We start from the raw sequence: 15119 nt of genomic DNA on the forward strand, positions 1-15119 counted from the left end.
CTCTGGTAAAATTTGGCCATCAGTTCTTCAAATAGTCAAGCGCGCTGTCAACAGACAGCTCTTGTTATGAAACAACTTCTTTAGACCATTTGTGATCACTGTGTGTTTGTCTTGTTTAGGGTTTAATGCTGCTTTTCAACAGTATTTCAGTTATGGAATGGGGGACAGTTAACCTTACCAGTTTTCCTGGATTCTGTACAGACCTGTTCTCTGTAAGTAACAGCCAGCTTCCCTACGCAGAGGATGAACGATTTCATTTGTGATCAAAATTAATACCACTTATGTGATTAGGTCTATACACAATGATCAAGTATCATTATAAGAAATACTGACAAAAAAGAAACTTTATTGAAGCTCTATGCTCACAGGGGCTGGAGGCAATAAACTCTGAAAACAGCTCACAGGTGCTCAAGCAACATATAAACAGCTTATAATGAAGGAATGTTTATTGGAAAGAGTACACATTGCACAATATAAATATCATCATTTTTACAGAATCTTGGAAGAGCATAACACATATATGAGTACTTCTAATCTCCTCAGGTAAATCTTCAAAAACAGGCAACTGTCAACAGAAAACATACTTGTACAAACTTCTAATCAGGGGAGAGTACTCTGTATTGACCAAGACCATGCAGATTGTATGTACCTGTATGTTCCATATTAAGCATAAACACAATTCAAAAATCCTACAACCATTGTTACACAAGTATTATGAATAAATCAAGAATTAAAATGAGAAATGTACGAATATAGAGATATTAAATGCGGTTTCCAACAGACAAAATTATCTTCTAAAGTATCTATTTATTTGTAAACATCTTATATGCCATAATATACATTCTAGCATAATACTGTTGTTACTGTCATCTTCAAAGGATGCTAAGGTGTATTAATAAGATCACATGGTATTAACAACCTTTAATATATGGCAAAAGACAAACATACTAAGGCCCTGTAATGTATACTTGAAACAAATGTATATATATTAATAATATGCTTATCCACAAAATATTCTTTTTTTTCACATGATTTATGCTGGAATAGTGTTTTTCCTGTTTTCCTGTTATATGTAGAAGTCCACTTAAAACATTTTTACCTCTTCAGAAATAGTCCCTGTTGACAGGCATAACTGTTTGAAGATTTACATTTTCACTCACCTCCAAGTGAACAACAAAATAAAGTTTACATGTAAAATATAATAACTGTTTCTCTAAAATTCACAACCTTTATAAATGAACACAAAAATTAATAATCTCATTTTCAACCATGATTCAGTGTGTTTGGCAAGGAATTTTATATTTGTCAATGTTATACAAATGTATTAGTTATCTCCCTTTAACATGTAAAATATTTGATGCTGAAGTACAAGCCTTTGTTAAAACCTAGCTGCTAGACTATTACTAAAGAATAAGTGAATGAAAACATGCAACCTCTTTTTTTGGGTAGTTATAACAACATATGGAGACTTGATACAGAAAGGGCAAATGAATATTACCATTTAATTAAAAAAAGTACTGGCATATGGTTTTGAAAAAAAAAACCAGTATAAAATGGCAAATAATATAGCCCCCAGGAAGATGACCATATCATCAATGTTTGACAATCTTGTATGTCAGTTTTGGTTATTTTTCAGGAGAGGCAAGAAACTAAATCTGCAGAAGTCTTGTGTATTTTCATTTTGTTTTTGGATTTAATGCCTTTTTTTCAACAGTATTTCAGTTATGTACCGGCGGGTAGTTAACCTAACCAGTGTTCCTGGATTCTGTACCAGTACAAACCTGTTCTCCGCCAGTAACTGCCAACATCCCCATATGAATCAGAGGTGGAGGACAAATGATTTCAGACACAATGTCTTTTATCAAATTGTCACGAAGAACATACTCCCCGCCCAGGGATCGAACTCGCGACCCAGCTATCCGTAGATCTGCTCTCTCCCTACTGAGCTAAGTTGGTGGGTTTCGTATATTTTTTAAGTGCCTTAAAGTGGTACAAATTGTCTGAAAGAAAACCATGTATAAATAATTCTGCCATTTGATGATGGAAGGCTTGACAATTTTATATAACATTTTGTATTTAATAGTACCTGTAATTTGTTTGAAAAAAGAAAAAAATATGTCAACTGAAATACAGTCAAACTTCGTTCACTTGAACAGGCGGATAATTTGAAAACCACCCTTTGCTCAAAATCCTCTTCAGGTCCCAGCAAATTTATTTTTTAATGTTTATATTTTGATGGCTCTAACTTCTGATAACTGGAACAAATTTGGCCTGGCCTGTCGTGTACAAGTTAATGAAGTTCAACTGAATGCTGTTTTCAATGAATGCAATTCCAACAAATGGAAGTTCAAGATTTTTCTTTTGTGATTATATAGCAAATTTTCGATTGGCTATCAAACTTGGTATTTTTGCAGATTGAAGTGTACTACTTTTTAAATGCACAAATAAAAGTTTCCACACCAATTCTTAAAGAAGAGGTTTTCAAAGAACATTGACAGTATAACATACAATAAATCTGTGCTGCACAAAAACAAATCTGATGTCACATGGCCGAAGTTCTTGCTATTAAATAGATATTCAATACTAATACAAGTACAAGGAGCAGGTGCTATTTCCCTTCAAGTCTGGTGTCATTTTTAATCAATAACTACAATTAATGAGTAATATGATCAAAGTGAACAATAGAACATGAAACATGGGATTATTTATTAGTAAGAAACTTCCAAAATAGATTCTGAAAAAAAATATATGAGGATTTCTTGCAAAATGATGTGACACAAAAATACTAAGCTTTCAACTTAGCTATTTGTAAATGATAAAACTTTCTGGAACATTCTATTAAATCCTCTGTATCACTGTAATTTTGCATAAAAATATAAACTCTTTGATCATGTGGCATCGGCTAAGATAGTGTCATTTGGATGTTGTTCTCTCCACATTGTCTCCCTTTACAAATTACAGTAAATACTCTCGGAGAACTTGTTAAAATATGGTGAGAGAATTTGCAAAATAGCTGTTCACTGAGTGAGAGATCTAGCATACTGACTCTGTTCACAGAGCGAGAGAACTAGCATACTGGCTGTTCACAGAGTAAGAGAACTAGCATACTGGCTCTGTTCACAGAGTGAGAGAACTAGCATACTGGCTCTGTTCACAGAGTGAGAGAACTAGCATACTGGCTGTTCACAGAGTGAGAGAACTAGCATACTGGCTCTGTTCACAGAGTGAGAGAACTAGCATACTGGCTCTGGCAGAGAGAGAGAGATCTAGCATACTGGCTCTGTTCACAGAGTGAGAGATCTAGCATACTGGCTCTGTTCACAGAGTGAGAGAACTAGCATACTGGCTCTGGCAGAGTGAGAGAGCTAGCATACTGGCTGTTCGCAGAGTGAGAGATCTAGCATACTGGTTGTTCACAGAGTGAGAGATCTAGCATACTGGTTGTTCGCAGAGTGAGAGATCTAGCACACTAGCTGTTCACAGAGTGAAAGATCCAGCACACTGGCTGTTCACAGAGTGAGAAATCTAGCACACTGGCTGTTCACAGAGTGAGAGATCTTGCAAAATGGCTGTTCACAGAGTGAGAGAACTAGCATACTTGCTGTTCACAGTGAGAGATCTAGCATACTGGCTGTTCACAGAGTGAGAGATCTAGCATACTGGTTGTTTGCAGAGTGAGAGATCTAGCACACTAGCTGTTCACAGAGTGAAAGATCCAGCACACTGGTTGTTCACAGAGTGAGAGATCTAGCACACTGGCTGTTCACAGAGTGAGAGATCTAGGACACTGGCTGTTCACAGAGTGAGAAAACTAGCACACTGCCTGTTCGCAGAGTGAGAGATCCAGCACACTAGCTGTTCAAAGAGTGAAAGATCAAGCACACTGGCTGTTCATTGAGTGAGAGATCTAGCACACTGGCTATTCACAGAGTGAGAGATCTAGCACACTGGCTGTTCACAGAGTGAAAGATCCAGCACACTGGCTGTTCACTGAGTGAGAGAACTAGCACACTGACTGTTCACAGAGTGAGAGATCTAGCACGCTAGCTGTTCACAGAGTGAAAGATCCAACACACTGGCTGTTCACTGAGTGAGAGAACTAGCACACTGGCTGTTCACAGAGTGAGAGATCTAGCACACTGGCTGTTCACAGAGTGAGAAAACTAGCACACTGGCTGTTCACAGAGTGAGAGATCTAGCACACTGGCTGTTCACAGAGTGAGAGATCTAGCACACTGGCTGTTCACAGAGTGAGAAAACTAGCACACTGGCTGTTCACAGAGTAAGAGATCCAGCACACTGGCTGTTCACAGAGTGAGAGATCTAGCACACTGGCTATTCACAGAGTGAGAGATCTAGCACATGGCTGTTCACAGAGTGAGAAAACTAGCACACTGGCTATTCACAGAGTGAGAGATCTAGCACATGGCTGTTCACAGAGTGAGAAAACTAGCACACTGGCTGTTCACAGAGTGAGAGATCTAGCACACTGGCTGTTCACAAAGTGAGAGATCTAGCATACTGGCTGTTCACAGAGTGAGAAAACTAGCACAATGGCCGTTCACAGAGTGAGAGATCTAGCACACTGGCTGTTCAGAGTGAGAAAACTAGCACATTGGCTGTTCACAGAGTGAAAGATCTAGCACACTAGCTGTTCACAGAGTGGGAACCATCACACAGACTAGCTGTTCACAGAGTGAGATATCTAGCACACTGGCTGTTCACAGAGTGGGAGAATGTAGCACACTGGCTGTTCACAGAGTGAGAAGTCTAGCACACTGGCTATTCACAGAGTGAGAGATCTAGCACACTGGCTGTTCACAGAGTGAGAGATCTAGCACACTGGCTGTTCACAGAGTGAGATATCTAGCATACTGGCTGTTCACAGAGTGAGAGAATGTTGAACACTGGCTGTTCTGAGAATGAGAACAAACACATGGCTGTTAACAGACAGAGAGAGAACTAGCACACTGGACCTTCACATGATGAGAAATCTAGCACACTGGCTGTTCACAAAGTGAGAAATCTAGCACACTGGCTGTTCACAGAGTGAGAGATCTAGCACACTGGCTGTTCACAGAGTGAGAGATCTAGCACACTGGCTGTTCACAGAGAGAGAGATCTAGCACACTGGCTGTTCACAGAGTGAGAGATCTAGCACACTGGCTGTTCACAGAGTGAGAGATCTAGCACACTGGCTGTTCACAGAGTGGGAGAATCTAGCACACTGGCTGTTCATAGGATGACAGATCTAGCACACTGGCTGTTCACAGAGTGAGAGATCTAGCACACTGGCTGTTCACAGAGTGAGATATCTAGCATACTGGTTGTTCACAGAGTGAGAGAATGTAGAACACTGGCTGTTCTGAGAATGAGAACAAACACATGGCTGTTAACAGACAGAGAGAGAACTAGCACACTGGACCTTCACATGATGAGAAATCTAGCATACTGGCTGTTCACAAAGTGAGAAATCTAGCACACTGGCTGTTCACAGGATGAAAGACCTAGCACACGGACTGTTCACAGAGTGACAGATCTAGCACACTGGCTGTTCACAGGATTAAAGATCTAGCACACTGACTGTTCACAGAGTGGGAGAATCTAGCACACTGGCTGTTCGTTCATAGGATGACAGATCTAGCACACTGGCTGTTCACAGAGGAAGAGAACTAGCACGCTCACTGTTCACATGGTGAGAGATCTAGCACACTAGCTGTTCAAAAAGTAAGGGAACTAGCACAATGAATATTCATATACATTGTAGTGAGGGAAGTAGCAAACTGCCTGTTCAATTAGTGAGAGAACTAACTGGCTGTCAACTGAATGAGAAAACTAGCACAACGGTTGTTTACAGAGTAAGAGAACTAGCACATTAGCTGTTCACACTGTGACAGAACTAACACACTGGCTGTTTACAGATTAAGATAACTAGCATACTGGATGTTCTCATAGTGAGAGAAGTAGCACACTCATTATTCATACAGAGAAAGAACTAGTACAATGGCTATACACAGAGTAGGATAACTAGCATACTGGCTTTTCATAAAGTTAGAGAAGTAGCACACTCAACGTTCAAAGAGTATGAGAAATCTAGCACTCTGGCTGTTCACAGAGTGACAGCTCTAGCACACTTGCTAATCACAGAGTGAAAGAATTGGTACACTGGCTGTTCACAGATCAAGTAATTCTTTACAACAGGTGATTCTCTGCAACAGAGTTTGCAACTTTCAGGTTTCTTAGGGTACACATGTCCTTAAAACGTAAAGAAATTCATTGCAGACTGCTATAAGGTATGAAATATAAAAAGCATGCAACATTTGATATACAAAAATTATCACTTTATAAAAAGTACTAAACTATACAAAAAAGATTGTCCTCCATATAACAGCATACAAAAGTCTGTATCTCAAGGCAATTCTAAACATGGTATAATATTTTAAGGATGCTCAGCAATTTCTTTTTTCAGGGGGAGAAATGCACATTGGAATGTTTAGACATTTCTGTCATTTCATTTGTGCAACAGAGAAATGCTAACGAAAAACTGAAGTATCCTTGTTCCCAGAGGAAATGGTCCAACTTTGGAAAGTCAGTAATAACAGTACTAACCCTTACCTTGCTAAATGTTTATAATGAACTTGTCCATCTTTCAATTTTGACAGTACCGTTGACTGATATAAGGGATACTTACTAAAAGGATACTGACTGAATGGCAAACAGCGCAGATCTTGATCGAACTGCATGGATGTGCAGGCTGATCATGATCTACACTGGGCGCAAAGGCAGAATCAGTCAAGGGCTAAAATTTCATACAGCAGTTTGAAACTGATGCATACAATAGAAACTATAATTTAAGGTGGAAAAAAAGTGTTTTCTGAATATTTTGGGGCTATGGCGAACCTTTCACTGGTTATCCAGCAGAGGATTACTGTTTAGAAGGTAACATGACTCTATCGCATAAACAGTCGACCAGGAGCCAAATACATCTTACGATATTCTACAAATAGTAGTAGAAATAAGATTAACCCTTAGCCTGCTGGTGGAAAGTGATTCTGCCTTTGCGACCAGTGCAGACCAAGATGAGCCTGCACATCCGTGCAGTCTGATCACTGTCTGCACTGGTCGCCATTCAGTCAGTCTCCTTTTGGTATGCACCCCTTTTAACAGTAAATGTCCAAATTGGAAGAGCCTTAAAGGGAGGCAATCATACAGAAACTTGTGGTGAGAGCCATAAAGGGAGGCAATCATAAACAAACTTGAAGTGAGAGCCATAAAGGGAGGCAATCATAAACAAACTTGAAGTGAGAGCCATAAAGGGAGGCAATCAAGAACAAGATTCAAAAGGTATGTTCTACTACATATATGTTGATCAAATACTAAAATTTTGATAAATGTCTGAGATAATAATTACCCAAAATTGGAAATAAAAAGAAATTGATATATTTTATGTTCATAACAAAAAAGATGTGGTAGCCAAAGCCATTATGGTTACTGACTTTGGATCTAAAATTTGTGGGCAAAGCCTTAAAGACATAGAGGTTTAATTTTTTCATTAAATCTTACTAAAAGAAAGCAAAAAAACACTTCAAAAACCCTTTCGAAAATTGCTTACAACTTATAACTGATGACAAAATTTTAAAGGCACAACATTTAAAGGTTAAATGTAAATTCGCATAGACAGTGTATATAGCTAGCTACATGATCAACCAGCCTGGAAACAATTTCACAGAAAAAATGTGTTTAATTAACCAAAGTATGCTACAGCACCCAAAACTTATAGTATTACTAACATACAGGAATTACAAAATCCGCAAAAATTTAGGGGGAAAACATGTTATGATATGATACATGTCTGGTTTTCAATCTCAACTAATAATGGGATGTAATTATAAAACCTTCAACTTTTACATAATGTGTTTTATCTTATATGTAACAATGATTATATTCATGTAGTGGTGAAAAGATCATTCTAACAAGATCCAATTTATTTTCCTATTGAACAAAGAAAAGCTATTACGCAACAAAACCATACTCTGGAAATCACCGTTATTATGTCAAAGCATCACACATCAAAGTGGTGCGCTGGCAAAGAAAACCACGCAAAACAAGCAAATATTTGATAGATGTCATACAGTTGAAAACGTATAAATCCTGCACGATAACTCAAACGATAATGTTTGATAATTATGATTTTTCTTCATTAAAACGTTTTAATACAGAAAATATTTTTGTGTAACATTACAGTATGCACTTAACTTTTATCATTGACAACATTTTTGAGTTCAACGATGCACGAGAACCATAACAATCAAACGATAATATAAACATGCTGTCATTTAAATTATCGTGCAGGAGTGGTAGATAATAATCCTTGATATCTTGTTAGAATCAAAATAATGTATCTCAAAAAGTGATTTCTCTTGAATAAAATCATTGTCGTTCTGAAGCATATTATTATAACAGTTGGGCTGCACCCTCTTGATATATTTCCTTGCATCTTCACACCAAACAATTATTTTATTCAAAGACAAATCACTATTTGGAATATATTATTTCCAAAGTAAATGTTTCTTATGTGTTAAATATAAAGAAAATATGAGCTAAGCACCATTTCAAATCGTAAACAACATATTAAGCTCAAACCTGGCAAATCACTTATACAAATTGTCCTCTTGATGAGTCACATATGAATAAGCATATTTAAATTTGGGTATTGACCAATGAAATTTAATGCATGCTGTTTAAACTGGGCCAATCAACTTTTAGAAACTTGTTCTTATCCAGAACATAAGAGCCAATCAACTCCTAGCAACTTCAAGAGTTGACCAATCAGCAATAAGTTAACATCACTGCTCTTATCCAAACAATGAGAAACTTCAGCACTTTGTGGTGTATATCTCTGTAGATCTTGGGTCAGCTGTGAATATGGGGTCCCGTGTCAATTGTAAGAGCTTGTACAATCCAGGGATCACTTTTAGATCCCTCTCGGAACTCATCTTTGGACAGCATTCCATCTCTATTCTGTAACACAAAAAAGATTAAATACATATAAACAAAGTTGAAACATATTTATTCAATCTTAAGTCAGACTTCTCCTTATTTTCAAGAATATTTGTTGCACAGCCATATATTAAAATGATTGGGCACTCCTTTCACTAATGTCCTAAACATTAGAAAGGCATGTACTAAAACAGTAAGCAATTAATTAAAGTAAAATATATAGCATTTTAAAATAACCACTGCTTGTAAAAACAAATGCCCCTCCAGATGGCCTGTTGGAAGTAGCTTAGTATGTACAAAGAGCTATAAAATAAACAGATCGGCAACTTGAAAGCCATATAGAACAAATCTCGCCAACATCCCGTGACAACTGAATGAGATCTCGTTGTAAGCGTCTGTTGATCATGATTGATCAAGTCAGCAAATGCTTTGAAATAAGGTTACTTTCGGATCATTTGTTTATCATGATAATGGTGCATTTTTAATGTTATTAGTATTTTCTACACGGGGAAGGAATGAATTTATGATTGAAAGTCTGAGAAATCAACAGCTTTCGTTTGAAAAAGGACTCAAATTGGTTTATTACGTGCCGGACGTACCACCAGTTTTATACTTCAGTAAGCGTCTGTTGATCTGATCATGATTGATCAAGTCGGCAAACGCTTTGAAATAAGATAACACGCTAACACGAGATGTCGCGGGATTATCCCAAGTTGCCATTCTGTGTATTTTATAGTTCTTTGGTATGTATTTTTCAGTCTCCTGAATGCTCTGACATTGACCTTTGACCTCATGCTTCCATATAAATTTGTGTCATCTACTGACGATAGACAATCATGCTATGAAGTTTACTGGCAATAAAGCCCAAGAGTTCTCCAGCTGTACATGCAAAACCATTCAAGTTTCAAGGTCACCATGAGCTAGACCTTTGACCAGAGTCATCTACTGACCATAAAAAATCTCGCTATGCAATCTGGTGAATGTACATTCAAGCACTCTCCAACTAGTGTTAAGAACAAAGGCCACTGTGACCTTGAATTTTGACTTACTGAGCCCTATTTATAGGGGTCATCTGACAATCATCTATAAAATTTGGCTGTCATAGGCCCAATAATTCTCCAGTAATTGACTAAAAACAATGTTGAGGTCACTCTGACCTTAATCTTTGGCCTACAAACTCCCAAAATAATAAGAGACATTTAAAAACTGTAGGAAGTCATCAAGTGAAGTTTGACTTCTGTTGGCAAAAGTGTTCTGCAGTTATTTAGTGGAAACTGTTTTCAGTTTATGGCCACTGTGACCTTGACCTTTCACCTACTGACTTCAAAAAAGTAGGGGTCATCTTCTTACTAAATGCAATCATCTTATGAAGTTTGACCTCTGTAGGCTGAAGTGTTCTGTAGTTCCTGATCAGAAATTAAGACCAAACTAAATATATCCTCCCTTTTTATAAGGTGGGAGGGGTGAGCATAAAAAGAATGTGTGAATGAAGCATCTAGTTTTTAGTTTTGTTTAATAAACCTTATTAGAACATAATAAGAACCTAATTAGCAGAGAACATGTCACTGAATAATTTTCAGATCTGATACATATAACTCCTGTTACAAAAATTCAGTGATTTACTGATGCATGTATTTCAAAGGCACTCAAACTTCCCAAAACATGTGAAGAGACAGCATTACTGAAATTATATCATTTTATCATTTGTATAGCGGAGATGTCAATAGAAACAAAAAGCAACAATGCAAGACCTATTTATAAGTGAGTCACTGGCATGTGCTGCTCTAGAAGCTGTTGTCTTGCATTTCCACTGCTTTTCAAGAGCATATTAGCTTACCATTGTAACATATTATTTAACCCTTAGCCTGCTGCAGGCGAATTTAACAGCCTTTGCAAATCGGCGTCTGATCAGGTTCCAAGCTGTTTGCTACTCTGACAATATTTCTTCCAATTTTGGAGCAAATTGAATGAACTTTACAATTTTAGCAGACGACATTTCCAGCAGACGACAATTTATCTAGCATACTAAGGGTTAAAATATGATAAGCTTTTGAGTATTCTGGCTTGCAGAAAACCTTGTAAATTTACTTTTTCCTTACGCAGGCCAATAACATTGTAAAACTGTGTAAGTTGGCATACCGTATCCATTTGCTGAAAAATCTTGTTTGCTCTTTTTTCTGGTGTGTCTTCATCTTTCGGCAGGTCAATAAGATTACCAACCATGCTATATATAGCATCTATAATATCTATCATCTCTGTACGGGTGATAAAGCCATCACTGTCAACATCATACAGACTGAAAGCCCCTGAAATAGGACAATTATAATACTATAGACAACTGTTATTGTATCACAGACAATTCATATCATACCACAGACAACTCATATTGTACCACAGTTAACTCATATTGAACATAAGGTAACTTATATTGTACAACTGGTACTTAATATTGCGCCAAAGGCAACTAATATTATACCATAGGTAACTCATATTCTACCACAGGTAACTAATATTGTACAACAGGCAACTCATATTATACCAAAGGTTACTGATATTGTACCATAGGCAACTCATATTGTACCAAAGGTAACTACTATTGTACCACAGGCAACTCATATTGTACCAAAGGTAACTCATATTGTACCATAGGTAACACGTATTGTGTCATAAGTAGCTCATACTGTATCACATGTAACTCACATTGTACCAATGGTAACTCATATTGTAAAATAGAAAACTTTTACTTTACCAACTCATTTTGTACCAATGTCAACTCATATTGTATCACAGCCAACTCGAAGTGTATCACAGCCAAATCATACAGCATCAAAAACAGCCAACTCCTACTGTATCAGAGCCAACTCATAGTGTATCAGAGCCAACTCACAGTGTATCACAGCCAACCCATAGTGTATCACAGCCAACTCATAATGTATCACAGCCAACCCATAATGTATCACAGCCAACTCATAGTGTATCACAGCCAACCCATAATGTATCACAGCCAACTCATAGTGTATCACAGCCAACTCATAATGTATCACAGCCAACCCATAATGTATCACAGCCAACTCATAGTGTATCACAGCCAAATCATAATGTATAACAGCTAACTCATAGTGTATCACAGCCAACCCATAGTGTATCACAGCCAACCCATAGTGTATCACAGCCAACCCATAGTGTATCACAGCCAACCCATATTGTATCACAGCCAACCCATAGTGTATCACAGCCAACCCATATTGTATCACAGCCAACCCATAGTGTATTACAGCCAACTCATAGTGTATCACAGCCAACTTATAGTGTATCACAGTCAATGCATAGTGTATCACAGCTAACCCATATTGTATCACAGCCAACCCATAGTGTATCACAGCCAACTCATAGTGTATCACAGCCAACCCATAGTGTATCACAGCCAACTGATAATGTGTCACAGCCAACTCATAGTGTATCACAGCCAACTCATAGTGTATCACATCCAACTCATTGTGTATAGCCAACTTATAGTGTATCACAGCCAACTCATAGTGTATCACAGCCAACCCATTGTGTATCACAGCCAAATAAAAGTGTATCAAAGGCAACTCATATTGTTTCACAAGCACCTCAAATTGTATTACAGACAACCCATATTGTATCTCAGGCAACTCATATTGTATCACAGGCAACATATTTTGTATCCCAGGCAATTCATATTGTACAATAAGAAACACATATTGTATCACAGGCAACTCATATTGTATCACAGGGAACTCATGTTGTTTCACAAGCAACAACCCATGTTGTATCACAGGCAATCCATAATGTATTACAGGCAACTCATATTGTAATACAGGTAACACATATTGTATCACATGCAACATGCAACCCATATTGAATCACAGGTAACTCATATTGTATCATATGCAACTCATCTTGAATCACAGGCAACTCATATTGAATCACAGGTACCTCATATTGTATCATATGCAACTCATATTGTATGACAGGCAACTCATATTGTATGACAGGCAACTCCTGTTGCATCACAGGCAACCCATAATGTATTACAGGCAACTAATATTGTAAAGAATATCACAGGAAACACATATTGTACAAAATGCAACTCATATTGTATAACAGGTAACTCATATTGTATCAAAGACAACTCATATTGCACAGGTAAACAATCACTGTTTATACTTACAATCCAATTTTTCATCAAGCGTACCCCTAGATGTGATGGACAAGGCACAGATAAATTCTTTGAAAGAAATCAGTCCGTCCTGAAGAGAGCAAATAAGTACAGTTAAGTCAGTATTTTTACTTAAAACTATTAAAGAGCACATTTTTTTTTGTTTGGGTGGGGGGTGGGGTTGGTGTAAACCTTAGTACATGTACTCTCAAATGACCTTTGGAATACACTTATTTTACATATTATTTTTGCAGACTGTTCAATGAAACAATTTGTTATGAAATTTAATATACAGATGATCAGCTTATTGCTTTTCTTCTACTACTATTTTTATTATTTCTCAATATGCCAGATGTACATTTCACACCTGGGGCTTCCCTGGCTCGTTTATTAAGGTCAATGACTTTTAAATCGCTTGCCCTTCACTAATGTTGGTTCAAGCCTCACTTGGGATGCAGAATTCTACATTTGAGGAAGCTATCCAGCTGACTTACAGAAGATCTGAGGTTCTACTAAAGTGCCAACCTGTGATGGCATAATGCCCAGAGGGGCACCTGGGGTTGCCATATGACCTATAAATGTGTTGGTGTGACATAAGTCCCAACAAAAGCAACAAGAGCTGTCGGAGGACAGCAACGCTAGACTGTTCAACAGCCTTGTCAATTGAATGAATACAAAAGTTGAAAAAGGGGCATAATTTTGTAAAATGCAAAGTAGAGGTATTGAACCTCTGTACTGCATGTCATATCACGACAGTGAACAAGTGTGTGAAGTTTCAATCCTTTCCAATTTGTGGATACTGAGATACCAGCTTACATACAAAAACTTAACCAAAAACTGCTAAGTCAAAGGGGCATAGTTTTGTAAAAATGCCAAGTAGAGTTATGGGACCTTCACAGTGCATGTTAGATCATGACAGAGAACAAGTGTGTGAAGTTTCAATCCATTCCAATAAGCGGATACTGAGATTTCAGATTACATACAAAAATTTAACCAAAAACTACTAAGTCAAAAAAGGGGCATAATTTTGAAAAAAAAAGAGTAGAGTTATGGGACTTGCTTAGTGCATGTCAGCTCATGACAGTGAACAAGTATGTGAAGTTTCAATCCATATCCATTAGTAAGTACTGAGATACTAGCTTACATACAAAACCTTAACCAAAAATTTCTAAGTCAAAAAAGGGGCATAATTTTGTAAAAAAGCGAAATAGAGTTATGGAACCTGTGCAATGTAGGTCAGTTCATCATAGTGAATAAGTGTGTGAAGTTTCAATCCATTCCCACAAGTGGTTACTGAGTTACCAGCTTACATACAAAACCTTAACCAAAAATTTCTAAGTCGAAAAAGGGGCATAATTTTGTAAAAAAGCAAAATAGAGTTATGGAACCTGTGCAATGTAAGTCAGTTTGTCACAGTGAATAAGTGTGTGAAGTTTCAATCCATTCCCACAAGTGGTTACTGAGATACCAGCTTACATACAAAACCTTAACCAAAATCGGGACGCGGACGCGGATGCGGACGCGGACGCCGACGCATGGGCGAGTCCAATAGCTCTACTATTCTATGAATAGTCGAGCTAAAAACTAAATCAAACTCTCAGTAGATGAAGCTAAAAGCTGTGAAAATACCTTATTTGTATCGAAGATGTTGAAGACATACGAAGCAAATTTCTTGGGACTGCCATGTGGGAAGAACTGCTGGTAGATAGCTTCAAATTCCTGAAATAAAAGAGTTACCTTAGTGACATTTTGAGGAATTAAATATTTAACATGGAAAAGTATGCAGGCGCCAACACCATCTTTCTACAGTGTTAACTTAATTATGTTCCAGGAAGTCTTAGAAAAATCATTATAAAAACCTCCTTCTTCACAAATTTCCCTTATAACTGCCAGACAGGGGATGGATAATATATAATAGATGAGCAATAGAAAGCCT

At 37.5% G+C, this 15119-nt stretch overlaps 1 protein-coding gene across 1 annotated transcript in view; it reads right to left on the reverse strand.

Annotated features, from left to right (window-relative positions):
* Positions 1-355: 355 nt before the first annotated feature.
* The window catches only part of LOC123549233 (neuronal calcium sensor 1-like), an 84721-nt gene continuing 69957 nt past the window's right edge, over positions 356-15119 (reverse strand). Inside the window, exons 4-7 of the mRNA XM_045337153.2 lie at positions 14813-14902; positions 13196-13274; positions 11140-11306; positions 356-9021 (exon numbers count right to left, since the gene is read on the reverse strand). Coding sequence (XP_045193088.1) covers positions 8914-9021; positions 11140-11306; positions 13196-13274; positions 14813-14902 — 444 coding nt within the window. The 3' untranslated portion in view covers positions 356-8913. The remainder of the gene's footprint in view (positions 9022-11139; positions 11307-13195; positions 13275-14812; positions 14903-15119) is intronic.

Source organism: Mercenaria mercenaria, chromosome 15 (genome assembly GCF_021730395.1).
Source record: "Mercenaria mercenaria strain notata chromosome 15, MADL_Memer_1, whole genome shotgun sequence".
NCBI lineage: Eukaryota > Metazoa > Mollusca > Bivalvia > Venerida > Veneridae > Mercenaria > Mercenaria mercenaria.